The sequence below is a fragment of the Lepisma saccharinum genome, chromosome 28 (genome assembly GCF_977018435.1).
Source record: "Lepisma saccharinum chromosome 28, izLepSacc3.1, whole genome shotgun sequence".
In the NCBI taxonomy this organism is placed as follows: Eukaryota; Metazoa; Arthropoda; class Insecta; order Zygentoma; family Lepismatidae; genus Lepisma; species Lepisma saccharinum.
In genome coordinates this window covers 2206290-2227204 of record NC_139256.1, presented here as the reverse complement: position 1 = coordinate 2227204, position 20915 = coordinate 2206290, and the positions used below count along the sequence as shown (strand labels likewise).

The 20915-nt window shown below is 36.8% G+C and overlaps 1 protein-coding gene across 1 annotated transcript in view; it reads left to right on the top strand.

Annotated features, from left to right (window-relative positions):
• The window catches only part of LOC145980572 (kinesin-like protein KIF6), a 41387-nt gene that overhangs the window by 18765 nt on the left and 1707 nt on the right, over window positions 1-20915 (top strand). The window contains exons 5-11 of the mRNA XM_083113606.1: window positions 2509-2613; window positions 7717-7826; window positions 9976-10092; window positions 13254-13385; window positions 16011-16242; window positions 18398-18553; window positions 20079-20328. Coding sequence (XP_082969732.1) covers window positions 2509-2613; window positions 7717-7826; window positions 9976-10092; window positions 13254-13385; window positions 16011-16242; window positions 18398-18553; window positions 20079-20328 — 1102 coding nt within the window. The remainder of the gene's footprint in view (window positions 1-2508; window positions 2614-7716; window positions 7827-9975; window positions 10093-13253; window positions 13386-16010; window positions 16243-18397; window positions 18554-20078; window positions 20329-20915) is intronic.

Here is a 20915-nt window from a genome sequence, read left to right as displayed (position 1 = left end):
ATTCTATTTTGTTAATAACTTTTACACACGTCATTAAAGAAAAATGTTTCTAAGTTTGGTAGAAATATTATTCATAAAGTTTACATTGTGCGACCTCTCTCATCCAAGTCTCATATTTTCAAAATTCCAAAATTTATTTGGAAATTTGAAAAAAAGAGAAAAAAAGGAACCATTTATTCCTTGGATTAGATGAAACAGCACAATATGAAAACATGAAGTCCTGACCTGCTTCCAGCAGTTTACACTCAATTCTTCAATCTAATGCATTCTTTATTTTGATTATTCTGTTGGAAAAATAATTATAACTTTATATAAAAATTATAAATATTTTGCTTCATCTAATTTCCAGTGGTGTAGCATGGGCATTTCGGGTGGGAATGCCAAGTCCGAAGGAAAGGTCGGCCCTTTTTTGGTTAATAATTTACTTATGGAATTAGTCGCCACAAGTGTTGTTTATTTGCCTGAAGTCAGCTGGGTTTGCAATAAAGCATCATCATCCATGCAGTTTTTAGTTAGAAAATTAGATGCCTCACTATGCAACATATGTTTTGAACTCTGGTGTTTTATACCTTTCGGCATGACACAAATCATTATAAAACCTACCTAAATCACAAGCCTCTGGACAACAGTAGACGTCATTGTTGTGAATGATCCAACTAATGATTGATTTGGTTTATTTTACTTCGCTTTTCTGCCACTTTTGGTTAATCGCGAATATGAATATGAGTGATGATGATATTCATGAAGGGACACTCACAAAGAACACCCGTGCTCACCCCAGGATTCGAATGAGGGGCCTCTGTCGTCTTGGCACGCTGTGCAAAACACTCTGACACGGAGGTGGGTGGATGATCCAACTATCGTACACTCCACTAACGTAACAGTGCCGATTAGTAATTCAGACCACTGTTTATTACATCTTGAGAATGTTGATAAACATTTTAAAATAATTTTGTCCAGAGACCATTCGATGTTAAGAGTTTTCAAATGAATGCTAAACATTTCCATTGACACAATTTTAAGCAGTTACATAATAACGAAAAAATAATAACCCGCAAAACTATTATTTTTTTTATTAAGTGGTAGAGCAGCCATAGGCTGAACTTCTACCACGAAGACTTAAGCAACTTATTTGACAAAAACTGTGTTGATCTTTTAGTTTTTAATGCACGTCGCTGTTTGTGCGATAAAATATACAATGCAGTGGCCATTAAGAAGTGCTATATTTCAGTTTGGTAAAGTTACGTCAGTCAATATTGCGTATTGTAGCAACACATAGCACGAGTGGCACGAGTGCGAAGAACCGGGTAGAAATTCTACCGCTGTCGTCTGCTTCAGAAGGCAGGAAGGGTCACGTGAACCAATCACGTAGCCCTCTGCTCCATACGCGGGCGTAAGAGAGAGCATTTGGGCGCGTGCTTTAGAGATCCAAGCTTTCCCTCCAGAAAGGCAGCAAGGAATATAGGGTCCTTGTACGCCGAACCTGCTCGGCGTCCGGCCAGGAAAGGCATTGCAAAAAAATGCTAGAACGAGTGTTGTTAGTGGAGTGTTGCAAGCGGATCGCGAAAAATAGCTATTAAAATGCCATGAAGGTCAGACATATATGAAATTAGTCAAGATTTACTTTATATTTACAGCATTTACGCATTTTTGAAATTTTAAATCTGGGAATGCCGGGCGTACGGGCATACTATAACGCTACGCCACTGCTAATTTCCAGGATGGGGATGACTGATCAATTAGACTTCTCCTTCCCTTGTGATGCTCATGCATCATCCCTTCCTTTCTGTTTGCCAAACACACAAAATTTATTTTGTAAAGCACATAGGCAATCAGATTCCTAACAAAAGCACTTGAAGTTATGAGAAATTCCAAATTTCCATTTCTATGCAGCAACATGGTGTGAAAATCAGGTTCATTCAGCTATTCATAACAGGTAATTTACTATTATGAAGTCATTCCTGAATGTTTTGAAGCAAAACTCTGGTAATATGATGCTTATAATTTGGATGCACTAATATTAATAACTATTTTGAAAAATATGGTTATGGTGTACCAGACATATAGCATCATAAACCCTGACTTTCATAGTTTTACCATCAAGCTGCTATACCATAATAAGAGCTCCTACTTAGAATGGTTGGTGCTCTTGCCTTTTGTGCAAGTGGTCCATATTTGATAACTCGTGGGAGCTCACAATGTTTGGTGTTGACTGAGCATAATGGGGAGCAATATGAAAGCAATAGCAATGGGCTTGGTAAGCCTCGGTCCCCATAAAGGAGGGAGTTCAAATTTTTTAATGAACAAGGGAAGACATGAATAACATTAAAATCATAATTGTTATTGTAATTGGCAAAGATTGTATCATTACTCAGTGTAACATATTATGTTTTTCATAAATATTTTAATATTGTTCATTATTATTATGATGTACATTTCTTAGATATGATTTTAAGTGATTTTATTATGCCCTCTTTCATTATTTTGTAACTGAATAATTTCTTTCAGACTGGCAGTGGGAAAACCTTCACTATCACAGGAGGACCAAGCAGTTATGCAGAGAGAGGTGTTATTCCTAGAACCATTGACTATGTATTTCAAAGGACAAGGAGTGTAAGTCATTTTCAGTAGTACATTACTAATAAAAATCTAGATATTATGTACTGCTATTCATAGTATTCATATATTTTAGTTTATACATGTGTAAATGGTTGTACAGGGGATGTGGAAGGAAGGAAAGTATTCTTGTGACTTCCCTCCCTCATCACAACATGTCGGGAAATGTTGAATATGTTCGTTGCAAGTGTTGGTGTAATTTAGATAAATTTACTGGCATGTAGCTAAATCGCTGCCTCTCTTGTTCTTGGTGTGAGTGGTGCCAGGTTCAATCTCAAGTGAGCACAGAAACAACACTGATTGCGACCCTGCGTCATGAGGATGATTGGAAGACTATGAATGTCATGGTTAGATGAAATTAATGAAGGGGCAAATGAACATCGTCAGTCCTGCACCGTAACCATGCAGTCTAAGGCATTGGCTCCGGCGCAGGTTTCAAGTCTCCTGGGGGAAGAGTAACAACTTTTCTCCTGAGATTACAGCTTGTGTATGGGTAGGCTTACCATATTTTTTGGGGTCCAACCCAGGACATATTTGCGATCAACTCGTTACTGTTGAATTTCAGTTTTCTTTACAAAAATAAATTGAAATTACTTAAAAGCCTTAACATTTTATTGGAACACTAAACTATAAATTGTACAAGAAAAAATATTAACATTATTTTCTAAAATCAATCAATTAATTTTCAAATGTTTAATTGAATAATACATTGTCTGATGTTTAGGAAGCCTCTCTGTTCTCTGTTCTGTTAGTTGACTCAGTTGAAATTTTCACCAGACATGACTTTTTTTAGAAATGGCTTGTTTGTTTTAATAACATAATAAAATTCACAACATGAATTAATTTTAACATTCAGGAGGTGTTTAACAGTGGATACTAGAAGTCTACCTCTTTCTGCTGACCAAATACGTGTATTCCCCATAATTGAAAATACTCTCTCAACTGGAGCAGATGTTCTAGGCAAAGACATAGCAAACTCAACCATTTTAGAAATATTGATACATGAAATATCAGTCTTTTGAAACACCTTAAAAATTGGTCGTGAATATTCAATACCGGTAGCTATTTTCATATTCAGATTCTCAAAACCCCGGACATTTTGCAATCCCGGACAGCACTAAAAAACCAGGACTGTCCGGGCTAATCCCGGATGTATGGAAAGCCTATGTATGGGACCGGTGGGCACCCACCATCGTGAGGAAATTGGGGAGCTATGAATGAGTAGCATAACTTGGTCGTGGAAACCTACAACTACTGGGAGTTCATGGTGCTGACCACACATCACCCCGTAACTGGTTGGATGTTCCCCCACCTCTGTGAGAGTGAGGCTGGAAGTCTGTAGGTAGGCACAGTCTGTTACACCATGGGCTATAAAGGAACATCCTTGTCCTGGCTGAACTCAAATCCAGAACCTTGAGTAGCAAGATTTAGAGTCAAATACGAGGGGGTGCTAAAAAGTTCGTAGCCTGACGTAGAAGGAATGCACTTGGAATGATGAAACTTCATAGTTACTCAACATACTCCCCACGAAGCTCAATGCACTTTCTGGCCCGGTGCTCCAACTTTTGCAAACTACTTTTAAAAAGTTCTGAAGTTTGCTGCTCGCACCAATGCTCTGTGGCAGTAATCACCTCCAGGTGTTTTTGAGCTGAGGAAACAGAAATTAGTCCGACGGAGACAGATCTGGGAAATGGGGTGGATAATCAAGGCACTGAAAGCCCAGATCTCGCAATTTCTGCTGTGTTGCTGCTGCTTGATGGGCAGGGGCATTGTCATGGAGAAACACAAGAGCAGACATGGTCACTTAATAAACCTGAAACAACAAGAAAGCCTGTCAATCATGCAATGCCTTTTGGTATAGCAACATACAAGGATATGTACTTTCAAGACATAATGTGACCTTCCTCTAAACAGTTTGGGAACTTGGTCAAGCTACGAACTTTTCAGCATCCCCTCCTAGTCAACGAACTTGGTCACTGAGATGGCACCCATTCCCTTCTGATTCTCTCTCTGAGTGAATCTTTTCCTCAGATGAGATCCATGCGAGAATTAGCTTTTCTGTTTATATTTGTTTGCATTTGGCAATTTTACATGGATTTTCTACCTCTTCAGGATAATGATGAGGATGAATGCTTTTTACAGGGGAGAGTCAAATGAAAACCTTCATTTGTTGTTCTTATTTAGTAGATTTCTGTATGAAGGGTTGAACAAGTTTGCTTCATTTTAGAACAGACCTGTTGCTGATCTACAACTTTGAGTTAGTGCCTGTATACCTTAAGAAGAATAAGTCTTTGGGGCCCATGTGCAGTCACTTATGAGCCACTGCGAAGGCCTTTCCACCCATCTGCCTGAATACTTAGGCCATTGTCCAACTTTCTCCTCCATTAGTTAACTTGTTGGTGTGGTGCACAGAGACATTGCATTTTCATTTGCCGAGAAATTTCTGTAATTTTTAGGCAGACAGAGGGCAAGAAACCACTCCTCTTCACTTGTGCAAGTGTGTAGAGGAGGCGCCATCTTTAAAATGAGAAAATTGCCATTTTGATCACTTGGTTAGTGCTGCAGCCTTGAGGTCATTTTGTAAATAAGAGTTGAAACCTCATGTAAATTTGATCTGTATACAGACTGCCCTATAATTTTTATTGAACTTTTAAGGTTTTCCTTTGACTCTTGCAATAGATTAAATAGAAATGAAAATTACAGTGAAACATCAATGCCCTGATTGGATTTCACACTTATAACATTCACTGAACACTGAAGAAAGTGGTAAGAATTATCTTTTGTTGCTTATCGAAGTGTCAATATTCATATTCATATTCATATTATTCATATTCTTTATTTCCGTTGACCCATGTCCAAAGGTATGGAAATCATCATATACCAATACATATAGTAATAAAATATTAATAGAATTTTAGACAAGGATTACAGTAATGATTTTAAGAACTACTACATGAAGGAAATCCAAATACACTAATAAAATATTAATACAATTATAGACAAGTATTACAGCAATGATTTTAAGAACTTTTACATGAAGGAAATCCAAATAAAGTTAGAATACACTATTGGAGTGAAATTACATACAATATTCAAGGCGAGCACAATAATAAGCAAAGAAATTTTCTAGTGTAAAAATAAGATGTAAAAGTAAATATGTAACTTATACAACATGGAAGAATGCAATATATATACAGAACCAATTAATCATCATTTAGGCACAATGATAGCATATAGTGAATACTTTGTACATAATAATATAAATAGTATAATTCCATTTTCTGTACAACCGAACCCTCTTTGTTGACAATTTATGTAATTTAATATTTACAAATTTAGAAATTCATTTATTGAATAAAAACAATGTCGTAATAAGAATTTTGTTAATTCCCTCTTAAATTGGGTAGTTGATTCCATTGTTTTCATATGATCAGGTAATTTATTATACATGTGGATACCTACGAATTTAGGACCTTTTTCAAAGAGAGTGATATTATGAGTTTGTATAACCAGATTGTGATTTTTTCTAGTGTTGTATTGATGTACTTCCTTGATACGTTTGGAGAAACTAGACATATCTTGTTTTACATAGCACAGTAAATGTAATATATATAGGCAAGGTAATGGTAGAATGCCAAGATCCCTGAAAATTTTCCTACATGGTTCATTTATTTTCTTTTATAATCAGGTGACACTCAATATTATTGGGCTGGATAGAAACTAAAGTTCTCAGTTCCTTTCATTTCTTATTTATTTTTTGCATTTATTTTTTGGGAAGCACATGATAAGGGTCAAACTTTTGCTTAACCTCTTAACATACAGATTTTATTAAAAAAATTGTTTCGATTTTAATGTAATTTTTTTATTACTCTGTTGAAATAATCAGTTAAGAACATTATATATGGTTATAATAATGTTGATTGTTAACAACTCAACAATGAGATACATGCGTCTGAAAAGCCCCTAAGATAAAATCCCGAGTATACTCGTGCTATCAATGAGAAAAATATTACCAATAGAACTTGTTAAAAAATCAAGGTAAGTTATTTTAATAATCAAAATAAACACAAAATAGCACTGAAACACTAATTAGTGAACTTGAAAACAATTGTTTATATTATAGGGACTTTGTCATTAGTCCTAAAACGTGTATAAGTGTACCCACTAAATGTGAAATACATTGTTTATATGTTACTGACTGTGTGATAAGCCCTGAAACATGGATCAATGCACAAAGCTACACTGCATTCCTCAAACATGTATCTGGATTCTCTTCTAGCCTTCTTCCCTCTAGCATCACGCACACTGTCTGGCACTTGCAAAGTCAGTTTCCGATGAATCTGACACATCACTTTCTTCTGAACTTTCTTCATGACTTTCTTCGGAGCTATCTGAACCGTTAAACTGAATATCAAGCTCTTCTTCACTCCATTTTCACAAAAGAAGAAGAATACCACCAAGAAACACGGAAGAAAACTGACTTTCTCACACCTATGCCGTAGACGAAAATAAACATCAAAAGAAGGAGATTAGTGACATCTACCGGAAAGACAAAAAAACAACAACTTCAACATCACTATTAGTGACATCTACCAGAAAGACAAGTAAACAACAACTTCAACAGCACTATCTAGCGAAAACATGCAGAAACATAGAAAAACGAGTATAATCGTCCTTTTAAAATGTGTACACATAAAAAGAAGTTACCCCGAATATACTCGGGATATTATATTTTCGTGGAAATTAAAAACCCGAGTATACTCGGGCTTTTATGTTAAAAGGTTAAGTGACGTAAGTTCTATATTTTTACAATCTAACCAACCGACTCTCTGCTATTCCTCAATCCTAAATATTTATCGTGACAGGAAGTTCAATATAATCTTGACCGTCTTTACCAATATTGTTTTCAATCACTTAATGTAATGTGATAAATAAGCATACGTTATTTTATTACTAAAGTATCTCACCACACACAACACAGTAAATCTCTGCTGTCTTTAACAATAATAGTTCTTCATAGACAGTAGCAGCAGAGCATGCATAACATGATGAATTATGACCAAGTTAAAACATTGAAATATTTTTCCATCAATTTTACAGAGTCCAAATATGTCCTACACAGTGTATGTATCATATCTGGAAATTTACAACGAATGTGGATACGATCTACTTCATCCCCAGCATCAAGTTTCAAATTTGGAGGACCTTCCGTAAGTGGAAATCAAATTAACTTTGTTGCCTAATGGTGGGCCTGACCTAAGCAGGTTTTTAATGTATAAAAACAATATAAATGTTAACTGCATTCACATTACAAATAACAAATTGGAAATTTAGCTGGAAAATTTTGTATTGATCCCAATATTAAAAATGAGGTTTTAGATGCTCTGTTGGAGGCTAATTGGTAAGTTGAAATGTATATCAGAAAAGTTTGTTTTATGTACATTTTATGCTCAGACAGGCCAATCGGAATCTGAACCAATGTGCAAATTGAATCCATTGATGAATAAATCAAAGCCCTATGGGCGTGTCTGTGTGTGTGTGTATCAAAAATTTTGAAATCTTCAGTTATCTCAGAATGAAAATACATAAAATATTAGCATGTCTTATCATGTCCTATGCCAAAATATGTTTTTAAAACTATATATCGTGCTGCCTCTACTTGCACATTCACCACAGCCCTCTTCAAAGAGTGTTTAATAAGAAATTGCTAACAGACAGCTTACCCAAGCTTACATGATATAATATAAAAAGTGTACCTGGCACCTTCCCAAGTATACTCAACGCTTCACATATCATCCCCAGGATGTTTATAAGGGAAGTGGTTAATTATATCAGAAGTGAAACTTTGTATCGTGTTCAGTGGCACAACCACAGGGGGGAACATTGCCCCCCAACCTTGAGTTCTAGGGGGCAAGAGGGGGGGCAAACATTGACGGCCAAGTGTACCTGCAGGGGGCAATTACCGCCCACAACTTCAAATTTTATGCAAATAAAAACACTATTCGTAAAATTTTCTTGCTTGCTTTGCTCGCAATGCCTTCCTTTCTTTGTCTTATCAAGTTCAGAACGGTAGTAAGGGGAGCAGTGGGAGTCGGCCCTGGGCACCAAACGATCTAAATGAAAATAAGTGGTAAAATTGATTGATTGATTTGTAGTTTTAAGTCCACTTTACGCACAGAGAGGCTAATCGGGACTGGACCTACAGTTTAAAGTGTGACCCAAACCACTGTGCCTCTACTGGGTATCGAACCTGTGACCCCTTGATCACAAGGTGACATTGTTACCACTACACCATCGGGGAGGCACAAATGTTGTAAAAGAGAAAATGCATTGGCATCCCCAAGAAATTATTTGCACCCTATTAAATCAATATTGATTTAAGCCTGGAAAAAAAATTGGTTCCAAAAATTTTCTTGCTCGCTTCACTTGCAGTTTGTCGTTGTTCTTTGGAATGCATTGTGGATTCCCAGACAGAGAAATAAGACTTGTGTTAATTGATTTTTGTCTTAAATGCATGAACAATTGTTTGGAGGAAAGGGAGCATGCACATTTGAGAGACAATTTATGTAATTTTTGCAATTGGTTTATTGTGAGATGGGTGAATTGGTTGTGTAATGTATTTAAATAATGTATGTTGTAATATGTATTAAGGAAACTTTGAATACGCACACAATTTAGTGTTATGTCGCTCCATGTTGCATATGTGTGAAACATATATCGTGCATAAAAGCTATACATGTTAATGTAAAAAAGAATTATATTTGGAATGCATTTATCAAGCATTTCCTGTCTTTCAAAATTAGTTTGTGCGCTTGTTTTCCATTATTAATGTGAAATTGAACGTGTTGAAAAAATAATAAAAATCGTTTGTTTGAACACAAATGCTTTAGCATTAACGTCTACCCCGTTTTGCATAATTTACAAGGGTAATAACATCTTTGATACTATTACTACTAATAATAATAATACAAATGTTGGTTCTGGGTTCGAATCCCAGCTTGGGCATGGATGTTTGTGAGTGTCCATTCATCTATTCATCATATCATCACTCATCCTCATCTTCGCAAATTAGCCAAAAGTGGCACAAAAGCAAAGTAAAATAAAGCAAGTTAATAATAATAATAATAATGTTATTGTTATAGCATTAGTATTATTAACATTATTAATATTAGCATTATTTTTATTAAAATTATTATTATTGGTACCTTTATCCTGGTACTTGCCACTCCCCCCAAAAAAAAAATTCATGGTTGCGCCTCTGATCGTGTTTCATTCTTTATTTATGTAGGAAAAGAAATTTGAAACTAAACTAAAAGTTCTGAGTATAATTTATCTAATGTACATGACTTTTGTTTCGAGGCGTGTTGTTTTGTTGGAGGACAAAAACCAAAGGATTCACCTGAAGAACCTGAGCATGCATTTGGTCCAGAGCAAGGAGGAGGCCCTGAATCTGCTGTTCCTTGGAGACACCAACAGGTGGATTTAATACACACTACAGGTTTGCAGTAGATTCACCTTTGTTTTGAATGGAAACTGAATTCACATCTTCAATCATTAGAGTTCAATTTTCGAAGTACATTAGGGATCGGACAGATTTATGAGCACTCTGTCAGTTTACAGGGTGAAACCGGACTCTATCCGTTGTTCAGGGAGACTGGCGGAGTGTTTTGATATGAGGAACTCACGGTCCTCGTTACCTTATTGCAAAGTAAAGTGATGTTGGCGTGTTATACTTATATTGTTAATTCCTTTGTACTCAAAATTATACATGTAATTGACGTATCTCATATCATAGTGCTATTTGTACTCATACGATCAAGTGGATGGAAATAAATCTTATCTAATCTTATTATGTCTTTTTGACCACGATAGATTACAAAGAAAAATTAATCAACTACTGATGAACTTCTGTAATATCACAAATAGCAATACAAACAATACAAAAACTTACACTAGTAAAGGGACAAACCTAGGGCAAAATTCGTACTGGTTTGTTAAACAAGTACAGTGCACTTTGCACTCTTCATGAGGTGCACATCAGCCAATTCGGCATACGAAAACATCACCATATCATTACTAGCTATGAAGCACTGCAGGGAACCAAACCTGAGCCAGGACTGAGCACTGTGTCCATCTTGTCAGACTGTTCGTAGAGGTCACACCTCGTGGCGAGATTGCAAACTGTACTCGCAACAGCAAATACCGTGGCAACCAGTCAAATGATACTGCACCGAATAAACATAAGCAAAGGTAGTTTAGCTCAAGAAATGAAACAAATTCCATGTAAACATACACAAAGGTAGTAGAGCTTGAACAACCAAGAGAAATGCAATTACTCCGTAATAAGGTACTGGTTCCTCATATCAAAACACTCAGCCAACATCCCAGAACAGTCTGTAAAAGTTTGTCAGCAGAGTTTGGTTCCACCCTGTATAACAATATAGGCAAATTGGATATGCAAACAAATCTAACATATTCTATTCTAACCTAAATTACCTACAAATGTAATGATCCGATATGCCTATAGTAAAAGGTAAATCTCCCCTTGCTCTTTGCACCTTGTCATGAAGGCACACAGGGACATGTGGAGGTGAAGTGTCACCTTTACAATCTCTCCACATTATGGATGTGATTGTGATTCAGCCACATGCACCCTCCATGGTTGCACACAGATGCCCTACTGACTGGGCTTTGACATGTCTATAAATAATCTGCAATTGATTATAAAATTCTAAAAAGGTGAAAGGTAAAGTGCTCCCCTGTGCTTAGCACCATGCCATGAAGGCGTATAGGGGGTGTGGGGGTAACGCCCCACACTTTCTTGATCCGGTCGTGAGTGGGGGTGATGTGATCAGCATCATGCCCCTGACTGCCTTTACCCCCCAGGGTTTCCCCCAGGTACCCATCTTATTCGACACTGGGTGGGCGCTGGGGCCACTTCCAACCTTAGAAAAGTTCCCGGATTTGATCCGGCTGGGGATCAAACCCGGGACCTTTAGCATGGTAGTCAGATGCGTTACCGACTGAGCCACCGAGGCCTTATAAAATTCTACCATTTTGTTATTACTTTTATGGATGCATTAGTTTGGCAAAGTGAACTTATAAATATGCCTTTTTCAAATTTGGCAAAACAATTCCGATTAACTGTGTGTAAATTAAATAGGTGAATGAACCAATTTTATAGCAAATCACTTGAAAATCAGTTTTGTCAGAATTTCATAATGGTCCATCCCTAATGTATGTACTGCTTTCATTAATAATTTTATCCTACCAGCTTCTACAAGAATAATGAAACCTTTTTATTGTAATGACTTGGGAGAACATGTGTTTCCTTCATCGAACATTTACAAATAATGTCTGATGAAGGGATCATGTATTCTCCCAAAATGTTACAATAAAAAATGCTTATAAGGAAGTGTAAAGAAAATGAATACCTTTTAAAACAAGAATATTCAATATACTTGAACATCCTTCACTTTTTTAATAAGCCACATTTACACATCTTGATTTTGATAACAGAATGGTGTGGAAATGTTCTATTGTGGGAGGATGATGCCCTTGTGCCTGTTTCCTGTGCTTTACTCAAGATTTATTTTTAATTTACTTATTTATCTGTGGATAATTTTAGACATTAGGGAAGATTGTTGTCAGTTTTAGATGCCTTGGGAGAGTGATCATCTCTTCCATCCAATGTTGCTATTTTGGGCCTGTGGGGCTTGATCCGACCCAATAATTTGACTGTTTTTATATTTCACTTTAGAAATAAAGTTCCCGTGCCTACTGAGTTTTACCAAAACATTTCATAAAAAATTGTTGCACCTCCAATATGATACTTTACAGCATCCTATATCATTTATAGTAAAAATCGTTGTTAGGAAAGTAGGGGACAATCAGGGCTTACAACCTGGCTGAGGATTGATAGGCACTAAATCTCTCAAAATGTCCAGGGAAAAACACCAAAAATACAAAATAGGCACTAACATTGGTAGCCCTGGCAAATTCCTCATATTTCCATATTAGGTCCTGAAAAAGCAGTTGTCTTAAGAAATTAACACTTATGACCAAAATGAGTAAAACAATTTCTATAACATTCATGTCTTTCTCTTAGAAATGTCTTAAATTTGTGTTTAAATGCAAAAGCTTACATTTCTAGGTTAAGGAACAAAAAAGGCATTTTAGGATAAATTCTCAACTGACTTATGACATACAGTGCGTTCATTTTGGGTCTGGTCCGAGATAGCGTGTGACTACAGACGGTGCAGATGCTGGCATTTTCGTCCCATTATATTTATGCACATATCTTTTTACCATGCAGACAGTTATATTTATATTACATAACGAGTACTAATCTGTGTTATAAGAGTGGTTCAAAGTGGTGACCAACTGTATTCAATCCCCTCTTTCTGATGATGATGTTAGACCTTCTGGTTTAGATGGGCTGCAGGATGACGTCAAAGATTTGGGTGAGCTAGATCTTTAAATAAGAATGCATTTTGATCTTCAGATCAAAGGAATGTTCCCATCTTATTCACCATTATCTATACATGTTCATTTTATTATAATTATGATATTTGCATCTTCAGTTTAATTGTCGGGAATTAGAAAAGTATGTTACCAACATAAAGTTGATCTTTCAGGGTAATAGCAGAAACTCCCATGAACCAGGCATCCTCTCGTTCGCATTGTGTGTTCACTCTCCATCTCGCTGGGCAGTCGAACCACATCACTTCTGTGAGACAAGCTAAACTACACTTGGTGGATCTTGCAGGGTAAGGTATTTCATGCTTGTAATGCTCAGTACATTTGCTGAAAGCGATCAGACACATGAAATGTGGAGTTGGCCTGCAACTGCTTTTCATGGTTTTTGATTAGGCCTGTGAGTTTGTGTCTTTGCATATTTAAAAACTAATGCTGGCTAAGGCATTTTTCACAATTCATTCCACATTGTGGCAAGAGTTGGGTGTGAGTCTTTACCTCTACTGGGTGGTCACTCTAGGACCGTGATAAAATTCAAGTATAATTCTTAGTTTTCAAGGTGAACTTTCCAAAAATTTAAGGGTACAAGCAGAATCAACCTTACGTATTACAACCTCTCACCACACACACACACACATATATTAACAATATAAAGGACATGTGTGATTCCAATGTATCCAAAAATTCTAATTCAAATTAAATGGTATATATATTTAACTGCTGGACAAAAAAACCCGGACACTTGCATTTTTTGTGATAACGCAATGGGTCGATAAAAGCTCTGGTACAAGGGCTAACTAAATGTTGCAGAAACTGAATTAAGTACGAATGCATAAACAAAGTCCGAGCCTATGAATGGTGCATATGGTACTACATGATCTGCCGAACATTCTATAATATACCTGCGAGCTGTTATTGCAATTCAGATGTCAAATATTAAAGTGTCCGGTTTTCATTGTCCAGCATGTCCAGTACATGTACAAATGCAAGTCACAAATGTTACGGGATATACTAATCTATGTTATGAAAAACTCAATATGCTGACTAAGGCAGTAATTTATTTTATTATAAAACATAAACTAAACGTAACGTTTCAACCTTCTAGAAAGGTCTTCTTCAGACTCTGCACCAAGTACAAATGTAACAAGATACAAAAACAGGACGATATATATACACAAACATTCCTCACCTCCAGACTATTAGAAAGTTGTTCTGGAACATTCTAGCAGGTGGCTTTCCCTTGTCAACTGTACTTTCACCTAAAAGGCTAAACATATTTTCTTCCATCTAGAATGTGGACTCTATATCTCACGCTCGTTTTCCTTCATTCTTCTTCCTTCTTCTCTCCTCTTTCTCTCTTGTCCTTTCCACTATTTCTAACACCTTCTTCCATTCTTTGTTTAACTTAAGTCCCCCATTCATTTCCAGTAGGAGTAATGTTTGTGTATATATATCGTCCTGTTTTTGTATCTTGTTACATTTGTACTTGGTGCAGAGTCTGAAGAAGACCTTGCTAGAAGGTTGAAACATTACGTTTAGTTTATGTTTTATAATAAAATAAATTACTGCCTTGGTCAGCATATTGAGTTTTTCATATCATGGAAACAAGGCTTAATGGTGTTATAATCTATGATAAAGAGTTAATTGTGTAAGAATTTCAAACTCAAATTTACCTTTCAACTTCCAGATATCTTATCTAGCAATAATCTTCCGTTTGTCAGATTGTTCTGCAAAGGACACATGAGTAAAGTAAACAGATTGAGAGAATTCTGCATCTTTCTTTTCCTTCTTTTTTGCAGTTAGTGTTTCGTTCATATTATTTACATTACAGGATCTCTATTATTTGTCGGTGCAGTGCAGTGATAAAATAGGGGGAACTGGGAGTTATTGATGATGTTATGGAGAATGGATTTTCGACATTTTTACGAAAAAGTGCAAGCGTAAAACTTTATTGTTGGGCTTGATCGTTGGTTTACTCTGAGAAAGATGTTTGAAATAGTAAAGGATACAAATTTATCACATGCTATTTGAAAGCACAAAAGAAAAATGATTGTGCCATTTCGTTCCCGTTCAATGTTCATGGTGCTGCATGAAGAAATAATCAAAGTTGAATTGTTGGACTCTACGTAGCTAGTATCAGAATATATTTGTGAATATAAAATATCATACATATCTGTATATTTTACCTCGTTACATTTGGATCTCTCTGGTAGCATTTAAGGTTATATCAGAGATTCCTGAATTAGTTTTCTCGTTAAGACATGTTTCAATGAGTCACATCCGAGTTTAAAGTAGCTTCACATGTGCAGAAAGCAAACTTAAAATTAAATTCTGCTACCCTTAATCTGCAGTGCAAAAAATAAGGCAGAAACATTTTCTTTGTCTGCATAATAAACTATTTGAATGTATTTTATACAACCACTAGTGTTGTTATTAAAGGTTGGAAAATTATTCACTAAGCATTTCACTTTTTGGTCTTCCTTACTAGAGGCGCACTCATGAATTTTCTAGAAAATACCAGTCTGCCAGAATATGTTCCTCATAATGGTTCTTATTCTCAAGCAACAACTTCGGTATGGGAAGAATCACAAGTCTTACAACAAGATGAAACAATAGATAAATGCTGCTGTGCCATTCCAAATAGTGATTCCTGTTATTTTGATAATGATACAAGGATGAGAAATTTCCCATTATAAAATTGTGAAAAGAAGTAATTTTCTGAATAACATGATGGCCCAAGGGAGGGGTTGGTGGGGTTCTGGCACCCATAACCCTCTTCAGTGTGCCCATGTTGCGTACCCTAGTCTAAATGTCACTGCACGCCACTGCTTATCATACTTTGTAGTTTTTGTGCAAATATAATTTCAGAAAGAGTGAACTTGTGACTTTTCTATCATTATTTATGTTTTCTTTCTCAGTTCGGAACGAGTATACAAGACAGGCATAGATGGGCACACTCTGGTCGAGGCTCGTTACATAAACTTGTCACTCCATTACTTGGAGCAAGTTATCCTTGCCTTGTCGGAGAAAAACAGAGGCCACGTGCCGTATAGGAACTCCATGATGACGTCAGTGCTGAGGGACTCTCTGGGGGGGAACTGCATGACATCCATGATTGCCACTTTATCCTTGGACAAGAACAATCTTGAGGTTTGTGTAAAAACATTAGAAATTTTCACCAAATGATGTTCGTATCGCATTTTTAAAATTTTAGGATGCTTTTCTGTACTGAGGATGATACCAATCAACACATTTCAGGAGTTTCAAGGTCTCAAGGCCATTTTCTTTAGCACTACACCAGTGTGAGCCGTGTTTACAAACGTTTTGCGCATGAAAACAAAACTTGAAGATTTTCCATTGTTGTGTTTCAGATATTTTTTTAACAATAAACCTGATAAGCTGTTTACTCTATTATGATGCAAGCTGTAAACTACAGAGGTTTTGAGTCCCAGCAGCAAATCACTTTGGTTCAGCTTGGTTGGCTTGCTGCAAGGGTTACTGAAGCTTTCCCTGCCACTCTACTGTAACATGTGGTTGTGTGAGCCTTCCTCACAACATTCAAGCACTGGCACAAACTCTGCTTTAGATGTTGTTAGCCTAACACCACTGGCCTATTAATGAGGTGAGAGAGCCAGATCTCAAAACCTGCGTTTCTCTCATAGTGAGCATTTGCTATAGAATCAGGCAACACTAAACTCCTTCACAACCCACATTTTTTTTAAACCAACAGGTAGATACCTAATTACAGAGTAAAAGGTAAAGTTCCCCTGTGCTTAGCATCATGCCATGAAGGCGTATAGGGGGTGTGGGGGTAACACCACACACTTTCTTGATCCAGTCGTGAGTAGGGGTGATGTGATCAGCATCACGCCCCTGGCCGCCTTTACCCCCCAGGGTTTCCCCCAGGTACCCATGTTATTCGATGCTGGGTGGGCGCCGGGACCGCTTCCAACGTTAGAAAAGTTCCCGGATTTGAACCGGCCGGGGATCGAACCCGGGACCTTGAGCATGGTAGTCAGATGCGTTACCGACTGAGTCACCGTGGCCACAATTACAGAGTCCATAAACATATTGAGTATAGTTACAATTTCTGATCTAGCCTTCATGAGAAGAAAAAGTTCATCCTTTCATCTAGTTTTTGTAGACGGGATTCGAAAATTAATCTGGGAGAGCAGATGTTCAGCATCTACTTCATGATATAACAACTTCCAGAAGAATACTATTTCCTGTAACGTTCTTCTATGACAAAGCTTTATAAACCGACATTCATATACGAGGTGTATTTGTAAAGTAAGTACTGTTTACAAATATTGCTGCTGTAGCAATGCAGTCGCGACCATGTCAGTTCTCGCTGACGTCCTTCATCCATTAGCTAGCCACAGGCACGCGTGGGAGCAGATCATGCTTTTTCTTTGTAGTTTTCTGAAGGTTTGAAATGTTCAAGAAAATCAATCGGCGCGCAGACTATGAAATCCGGTCTGTGATTTGTTTTCTCAATGCAAGAATGGTTGAATTCTTGCCTAGAGGACAGACCACCAACAAAGATGCCTGCTGTGACACATTAATCCGGCTGCATCGTGCAATTCAAAAGAAAAGATGCAAAATGCTTAGTGAAGGCATTGTGTTGCTTCACAACAATGCTCGTCCGCATACGGCTCAACAAACTCAAAATGTCATCAAGTCAGCTGGGAACAATTTGTTCATCCGCCAACAGGCCTGACTTGGCACCAAGTGACTACCATCTTTTTCTTCATCTGAAGAAGTAGTTTCATGCTGGTCAGCGTTTCGACGAGGATGACAACGTCAAAGCAGCAGTGCATGGATGGCTTTCGTCACAGGCAGGAACATTCTATGATGATGGGATACAAAAACTAGTGCCACGCTATGACAAATGCTTGAAGAATTGTGGAAACTACATATAAAAGTAGTTTAGGGTCTGTAGAATGCAATGCAAATAAAAAAAGGTACAAAACTATTTTACTTTATTTTTTACATCCTTTCGGTACTTACTTTCCGAATACGCCTCGTATTAGGTTGTCATGGTGTTCTAATGTGGGCTAAACTTTCTGAGCTTTATATTTTAAAAATCTAAGAAATCTTGATTGACTTTTTCAATTCCTTCACTGTACTTTGCTGTGTCTTAATTCCATATAACAGATGAATATTTGAGTTTTAATCTTACATATGAATAATACAAAACTCTTAGTTTCTCAATATTCTGAAAATTATGAGGTCATTTTTGGCAAGGCAAGGGTACAATTCCAAACATAATGATGACTGATTATGCATTTCCTCTCTCTGCCAGGAGACGCTCTCCACCTGCAGGTTCTCTCAGAGAGTGTCCCTCATCAAAAACGAAGCAAAGGTGAATGAAGAGCTCAATCCTCATCAGACGATAACTTTGCTCAGGGAAGAAGTGCGGCAGCTTAAGACCCAAATATGCATTCTATCAAATGAGTGCGTAAGTATATTTAAAATGTACCAAATAGTTTCTCTACAGCTTGAGACAGTATTTAACAAAAAAAAGTTAATGATAACTGTCATTTTTTCCCCAGAGGGAGTTGGAGGTGATGTGGTCAACACCATGTCCCTCTTCTGCCATTACCCATTTATTAGAGGCTGGGTGAACCCCAGAGCAGCTTTATCCAGGAACAAGGTTGGAAATTTTCCAACCTTTGACCACCCAGACTGGAAATAAAACCTAGGTCTCCCACAGACCAGTGGTGGAATCTCCCATGTTATCTGTTTACTGCCAGAATTTTTTTTCATATATATATAAATTGCCATGAAATTTGAAATTATCTGACTTCTGTTTTGTTTTACAGAGACTGAATCAGTGTTTTATTTCTATCTAATTATTATATAATAAATATATACAATAAATAATAATTATTCCGGTAAAGCAGGTCAAATTTTCAGATTACGCCACTGGTCAGACGTGTTCTTATTATGAATTTCAAAGCAGTAATGGAGGGTGGATTTTTTTTAGTTGTACATATATTCGTTGAAGAATTGTTGGTTTCAAATGTCTCTTGTAAAGGGAAAGAAATCACTGCATTGTAGATATAAAGATGGGAGGAAGGAGGGCAAGTTTAATGATGATGTACAGCTTCAGAGATTATCTCTCTGAATAATTATATTCTTGAAAGTCATTAAGCAGCAATCGGTAGTTCCAATATTATGATATGAGCTACTAATGTTTTCTTGAAAAGAATCAACATTTCCACCTGTCATGTAGGCACAGTTCAAGATAAATTTTACTCAATAAACCACATTCAGGTTGATTAGGGGTTTGGATGTCTCGCAGATGACTATTTGTCTCTGAGTAATTTCAGCATGCCTATTTAAAAAATGAAATCCATTTTTACCCATCACGTCTAGTTTTTTTTTTTAAAGAAAATAGCAATATATTAACTGCCTTAATTTTGCAATAAAATGTGCAGTTCCATTATTTTCCCAATTGATGGCTCTGTTTAGATGGTGATAAAATTTTGGTTCTCCACAATACAAATCTTCCAATTTTGAACTATAAATAAATACAGAATTGTAAACATTTTAATTCACCTTTTACCTTCATGTGACATATTGGCATAAGAGATTATGAACTTTGGTTGCCTAAGTTTTATTTTCGAAATCTCTCATAAAATGTTCAAAACTTGTTATGATATGGTGGGTTGATTGAACTTTGTGATGTGGGGGGGGGGGATCTTGACACGATGGGAAGAAATTGGTGTTATTTCTGTGATCAGCATTCAAAATACTTCCACAATCACCTATTGGTTTGAAAACATCCAATTTTTTTTTCTTTTCTTCTTCTTCTTCTTCAAAATGTTGACCAGTGCAATAATCATTTAATTACGAAATTGGAAGCATTACTTTTCGCCTCCTTCCTCTTACATAACATTCTCAGCACAGTCTCAAGTTCAACAGCTTAAAATGCGATGCAGAATATTCGAACAATCCTAAATAAGTTTGATATATTTTAGATTGCAGAAGAGCTAACCCAAGAGGACATCACAGAGTGTGAGAAATCTGTGAGCGATTTCCTGAAACCTACCAACAAAGATGTAGAGTTCAGCTTGCCGTCTGATGTCAGGAAGATACAACAGTGCTTCAAGATTTTGAGGGCAGCTTGCGTCAAGGGAAAAGCAGAAGTGACCCCTGGTGAATGCGAGCAGAGAAGCGAATCAGTGGAAAGATTGCAACAATTAATTATTCAGAGGGACAAGGAGATCTGTATCCTTTGTTTCATTTTATAACATTACTCAAATGCTGGAATTGTTTAATTACTAGGGAGGTTATAAATTTTTGGCCTTTTGGGGGAAACTATATACAATTTATGTAACATATCTATACTTTGAAAGAAGTTACAGACATTTTAGAAATTTTTCAAATACTGCAGAGCTAATTAATACATACTACAGGGTGTCCCTAAAGTTCCATTACAATCAAACATAACTCTGAAACCACATGACATAGGGCAGGGTGGGTTTTTTTTTGCAGAATGTTCTACAACATTGCATGTTGTCATTAGTTTATTGGTGTTCTGCAGATTGGAGAACGATGACACCCCATGAGAGGGCCAATGGTGTGCTGCGTGCAAGTCACCGGTCACTGTGCAAGGACACTACCGCCATCAATATGGAAGAGATCCTCTCTCCCTTGATTTTCTGGATAGACATTCCCCTGGGAGATGTATAGGTTGTAACAGACCAATCGCCTTGCTCCTGCACTCTTCTGATGTCAACCCTTGGATTTTTTCATGTGGGAATATGTCAAGTATTGTGTTTACCAAACCCCTGTTCTAGATCTTGTTACACTTT